Source organism: Arctopsyche grandis, chromosome 1 (genome assembly GCF_051622035.1).
Source record: "Arctopsyche grandis isolate Sample6627 chromosome 1, ASM5162203v2, whole genome shotgun sequence".
NCBI classification, from domain to species: domain Eukaryota; kingdom Metazoa; phylum Arthropoda; class Insecta; order Trichoptera; family Hydropsychidae; genus Arctopsyche; species Arctopsyche grandis.
In genome coordinates, this window is record NC_135355.1 from 39307898 (window position 1) to 39313897 (window position 6000).

The 6000-nt window shown below is 40.6% G+C and overlaps 1 protein-coding gene across 2 annotated transcripts in view; it reads right to left on the reverse strand.

Moving 5' to 3' along the window:
- Positions 1-5760, reverse strand: part of yki (Transcriptional coactivator yki) — an 86809-nt gene extending 81049 nt beyond the window's left edge. For both annotated transcript variants that reach the window (XM_077442689.1, XM_077442680.1), the window contains exon 1: positions 5021-5760. In XM_077442689.1, the coding sequence (XP_077298815.1) occupies positions 5021-5568 (548 nt within the window). In that variant the 5' untranslated portion in view covers positions 5569-5760. The remainder of the gene's footprint in view (positions 1-5020) is intronic.
- Between the last annotated feature and the right edge of the window lie 240 nt (positions 5761-6000).

Here is a 6000-nt window from a genome sequence, read left to right on the forward strand (position 1 = left end):
GCCACGCTGCGAGTAACGTCCAAGTTACTTGGTTCAAGCTACTTGTATCATGAAAAACCGGCACAACAGATATGTAATTGATATAAATCTTGTTTGGGTCATCATTTTCAGTAATTCATCATCAACCAGCAGCGTGGTCACGGGTTCAAGTCCCGCTGCTGGCCAGACCTTGGTTTGTGACTCCAGGTCGATCGTTTCCTTTCAGAGTTTGCCAATTTTTCTGATTTTTATGGAAACGGTTCCTGTAGAATGGCATTTCCTTTCCAATTTCAATTAATTCAGCGTCTTGAGGTTTGCCAATGTATATACAATAAAATACTGCAAAGATTTCTCCATAGATGACACTGAGGATGATGTTTGTATGCATTCGCATTGTATAAGGATGCTTGTATTAATTGTATTGTATCTGCATTAGTGCACTCGTCGCTTTGGAGCGATCTGTAAAGGCGAGTTTATATGTTCGATTGAAATAAAATAAAATTACTGGATAAAAACCTCTACTATATACCTTTAGGTCTGAACTTTCCGGACTACGTCCACCTAACTTTCTTGTGACATTTTACACTATGTTTTGTACCATTTGAGTACTTTCGGCTCACCAATTTCTATAATAAAATGCTACAAAAATATCTCCATAATCGTCACTGAGGATGATATTTGTATGAATTTGCATTGTATAAAGACGCTTGTATTAATAGTATTATTGTATTGTATCTGTATTAGTACACTCATCGCTTTGAAGCGATCTGTAAAGGTGAGTGTACATGTTCGATTGAAATAAAATAAAATTAATGGATAAAAGCCTCTTCTACGCTTTCCTATATACCTTTTGGTCTGAACTTTCCTAACTTCGTCCTCCCAACTTTCTTGTGACATTTTACATTATGCTGGGTACCATTTGAGTACTTTCGTCTCCCATCGATTCCTTTAACTTCCATTATCTCTCTCTTCGTTATCCAAATTAATGCAATGTTTCACATCTATGCGGATCTCTGATCTCGATACATAGCCCACCCACGTCACTGAGTAGGATAGTTTGACGGATGTGTTAAATAGTCCCTTCTCGAAGAAGACATCCGATACATTCTAAGAATCTCTCGACGTCGTTTGAAATCCCTAACAGAACCCAAGGCTTTTTAAGCACATTGGCGGTTATCAATCAACACCACTTCCAATATCCGTTTGGCGTCACACGAGGACACTAAAGTGGATGCCAATGTGGAAGTAAGTGTTCATAAGAAACAAGCGCCGCTGACGAAATCGCAAGGTAGGAGCGTGGGAGACGAAACCGCAAAACTATTGTTTTCGCAGCCCACGACTTTTCACATGTTGATTAGAACACAAAAAAAGTTCCAATTCGACGTTTGAAAATATTGATATTTTCCAGTCGGGTCGTGTGAATCATAAACTTGCGTTTTTAGCGTCAACTTCCCACGTATATTATGTTCGGTTAGATAAGGCGTCCACACTGAACACGCCCGCCTTTCTTGTTTATTGGTGTTGTACACTCTTCGGCCAGTGTTTTTACAGAAGCGTGTGATGATCGAATTGCCAGTTTCCAATTTCATCAAAGAGCCCAAAAAAGAACGAGCGAAAATTCACACAACAAACAAACAAGGTGACCGGCTTTTTTTTTCAGCATCTGCCACATGTTCGATTTTCGACGATCGATATCGAATTTTCACAATTGTCGAGAAACCGACGGTGGAGATCAAAGCGCGTGGACTTGGATCATGGGCGCCGATGATTGTCAACGTCATCGATGATCGCGGAGATAACGGTAACGGATTTTACCACAAAAATTGTAATGACGAAGTTGAAGTTAAAACAGCGACGGCGGCCATCATCGTCAACAGCAGTTTACAGTAACAGCAGCAAGCAGCAAACAAGCAGCCAAAAGCAGCGACGTTGCCAATTCAGAGTAAAACAATACAAATACACGTTTTAACTCAAGCAGCGTGAGCAGGACGAAAAGGACTATTCTTCGATGTATCCAATACTTGAGACGATTACACAGTCAACACGCAACTTTTTCATTTTTATTTTTTTAATGAATGTTGTAACCATTCTATAGCTGGAAGAATCCATTTTTACAAGGGTGTTTTTTTTTTATCATCACCACAAATCACTCTCAGGAGTGAAATTTTGCTTATTGTTTACATTTTTTTTCTAAGTTACCTTTTACAAATTGCATTTTCAACAATGTTTATACCGAGAACGTCTATTCCTATGATTTATTATGCTTTTAAGCTTTCTTTCCAATTGTTTTCTTGGCTTTTAATCAGATTTTCTCATATTAAATAGAGGTAGGATAGGAATATTCTTTGAACTTTAAGAAAATATAAAAATAGTTAAAGCACAATCAACTTCCCAAGACAACGTATAAACTCCAAGCTGAAGTATCTTCATGATTAATAGTTCATTTTCATACTCATATGTAGGGATTGCAATACCGAAAGTATCGATACCGGTAGTATCACTATTTGACCGAAAATAAGCCTTTGGTAATACCGGTATTAAAAACATAAATACCGATTTTTTTCAAATTCGTATATTTTATTAGTCGAAAACGACATTTCCATGGCTAAAAACTACGAAAACGTCTTTTATAAACTGTTTTCAATCTCTCTTTATTTTATCACGCCACACGTCCTTAAAATTGTTTTAATTTGAGCTGTTTTCCGATACTTATCGTTAAATAAAATGTTAAGTTAAAATTTTCAGTATCACGCCCCCCTTACTACCCCCTATGTTTTTTAAAGTTTCAAAGCTTTCAATTTTAATTTAAATAAGAAAATTTTAAAATCACAAATGATAACACGAGTTTCTATTTAAAAATATAATCCTTTATACCTGGGACGTACCTACTTTACAGTTTTGTACCCGAATATCCTATTTATTTATTTATATCGTATTTGAATTATTGGGTTTGGTGTATTTTTCAATAAACACGTTGAAACATGCAAGCGGTGCTCGGGATATCGAAAGTAATGTTTTTTTTATTATTAAAAATTGATTAATCTTAAAAAAAATATCGAAAGTATAATTTTTTTATTTGCATAATATCAGCATCGGAATTTCCGGTATTTTTGCAATCCCTACTCATATGTGAGGTGATAGAACATGTGTGGGGAAAAATAAGAATATGTGCAATTGTGTTTGTTTTATAGTTTCACAATCATTCTTTTGGGTGCATCGTGGGTGTTTTTAGTGAAAATTCCATTTTAGGAAATGTGGAATTTTTGGACGTTGTACGGCCCCGCATGCGTCGGACGAATTCCAAAGGAGATATGATTTTCTTCTAATATGGTCGTCGATTCCGATGAAAATAATCACTAGCGATGCAACAAATCAAGGTTGCAATTATGTAAAATTGCAAAACGAAACATCAACATATCGTCGCATCGTAGTAAACAAGGATCGACGTTACGAATCAAAACAAAATTGTAAATAAAAGATATCGATATGTAAGGGAGTTGCAAGTACATACATAGATTACGAATTCAAAGCAATCATCTCAAAAGGTCAAGGATTTCAAATAACTGTTGCAATTGCACATATGCGTGTATCTTGTATGATTTTAACTCCATTGGGTCACAATTTGTATTTAATACTTTCAAATTTCAAGTAAAAAGCAAAGCAAAATTGGTAGCACTTCGTAGCAGTATACAAATGTGATATGGATTCACGAGAAATGTATCAGAGATAAGACCGTTTCTTTCATATCTGATATACATATATTGAATCATGATTGTATTTTATGTATTTTTAAACAACATCTACTGATTCCGAAAACTTGTGATGCTACATTTTTGTCAATAAACAAGGATGCATGCCTACTTCAAAAAGTTACGTTATCAGTTCACTTTTACAAATACAATACTATTTTATCTACACATTTGAAGTGTCCTCGACGAGTGTTTACATTTGGCGAAAAAAAAAAATGCAAACAAAAACAAAAGAATTGTTTTGTTTTGAATTTGGTTTGTTTCAATCCAATACGCTGATATATTTGTTTCGATTGGATGCACTGTTGATTTTCTCACAGCTACAGTACAATACATATGTATGAAACGTAACGATCGTCGGCCATTTGACTAAAACAATATTTAAAACATGAAAGCAACAATTGAATAACAATTGAAATCTCAAAATGGCAAAATTTCAAAGCGATCGCAATAGTTTTAGGCCAAAACAATAGCAAAGTGAAACTAATATAAACGTGGTAATAAAAAACAACGTGATTTTTTCTGTTGCACAGTGAAATTGCAGCATCTTTTGTCACGTGGATTATACTTCCAAGTGGATGAAAATTTTAAAATAACCATATTCCATACAAATGGATTCCACAAACTAAAATAAGTTAGCATTTACGAAAAAAATCTCACTTGAAATCGATGTTTTGTTTATAAACAAGCCGAGTTTCGCACTCACGAAGATGTATTTGTAATCAAAATTTAGCATATCGGTAGGCTTTTGTACTTAAATATGAAAATGCACTGAATAGTGCGCAGTTTTGAGAAATCCTAATTCTCAAAAGCGCTCAAGGAGACTTACGCAATAGAAAACAAAAAAATGGTTAGCACTAGGGGTTCCAAATATTCGTATATAATCGAATATCAAACAGTAGTTTATTTGTAGTTTCAAGGTCAAGATATTATTAAAATTATAAAAAAAAAAAATCAGAAACATCAAATAGAACTAAATGTGCTGGTGATTGAATAAAAAAAATAAGTTCAAGTAATCCTCTAGTCTTTTTGTGGAATTCTATGAATTGCGTTAGTTCTTCTTGAGCATCTTTGAAAGTTTGGATGTCTCGAGAATGCATTTATCCGATTACCTATGAAAACATTGGATATGATATTTTGGGGCAGGAGTAAAAAAAGTCCCCCACGTATCGTGGGATATGTAAAAGGTTTCGCGTTGGGGTAGGGTATGGCACGGTGGCGTAGAGTAGGGTAGGGTAGGGGATGCAACAGGTGGTTGGGGTTCGAAACAGGTGAGTTATAATAGTACTGACTTGAGGTAGTAGACCTGTCCCTCGGGGGTGTGGGCCTGCTCCCAGCCGGGGGGCAGAGGGCCGTCGTCGATCTGGAGGCCGCTGGAGACGTCGTAGGAGCGCTGCTTGATGTGTCGGTGGGGTTGGGCCTGGCCCTGGGTCTGAGTCTGGGTCTGGGCCTGGGGGGGCTGGCTCTGGCCGGCCGCGGCGTACGTCTGCTGCAGGGAGGCGGGGGAGGAGTGGGCGCGGGAGTGGGAGACGGCGAGGGGAGGGCCGCCCCCGCCGCCCCCTCCGCCTCCTCCGCCCCCCGAGCCGAAAGCGGAGTCTGCGGAGTTCTCGCGCGAGTGGGACACGGACGGGGACTTGGAGCCCGTGGACGGCGGCATAAAGAACGACTTGGGCAGTTGGCGCATGCGCAGCGGCACTTGCAGCGGCCGCTTCGAGTCCGGCTTCAACACGCTGTCGAAGAGCGCCTGCAGGTCCGAGTCCGAGTCCTGGTCGACGCGCAGCACTAGGTTGCCGCCCTCCGCGGCCGCCGCCCCCACCGCTCCCGCCTGAGACTGAGCCATGGCACGGCCCTGCGTTCTCCTCTTCCCTAATCCCCAGTCCTCTTTCCACGGGGTTCACTCCCGATCACCCGCACCCGCGCACTCCCCCCCCCCCGAACGAGGCGCGCCGGATCGACACCGCACAGACACCGAGCGCGCGACGCGAGACTACACTCACTAGTGACTAGTGCGACTGCGACTGCGACTGCGACTACTCTACTCACAGCCGCGCGCCCGCACTCCCCACTCCCCACTCCCCACTCCACCCGCACTCCGCACTCGCACTCCACACTCACACTCCGCACTCCACGCTAGCCGGTCGCCAGTCGCAGTGCGCGCCGCTGCTTGGAATTCCGGCCCCACTCCGACCCCCTCCTCTCCGCGCCCGCCTGCCGCACGATGGGTCTGACGGGTCGTGTGCTCTGTCAATTTTCAGATTACACTGTTCGACAC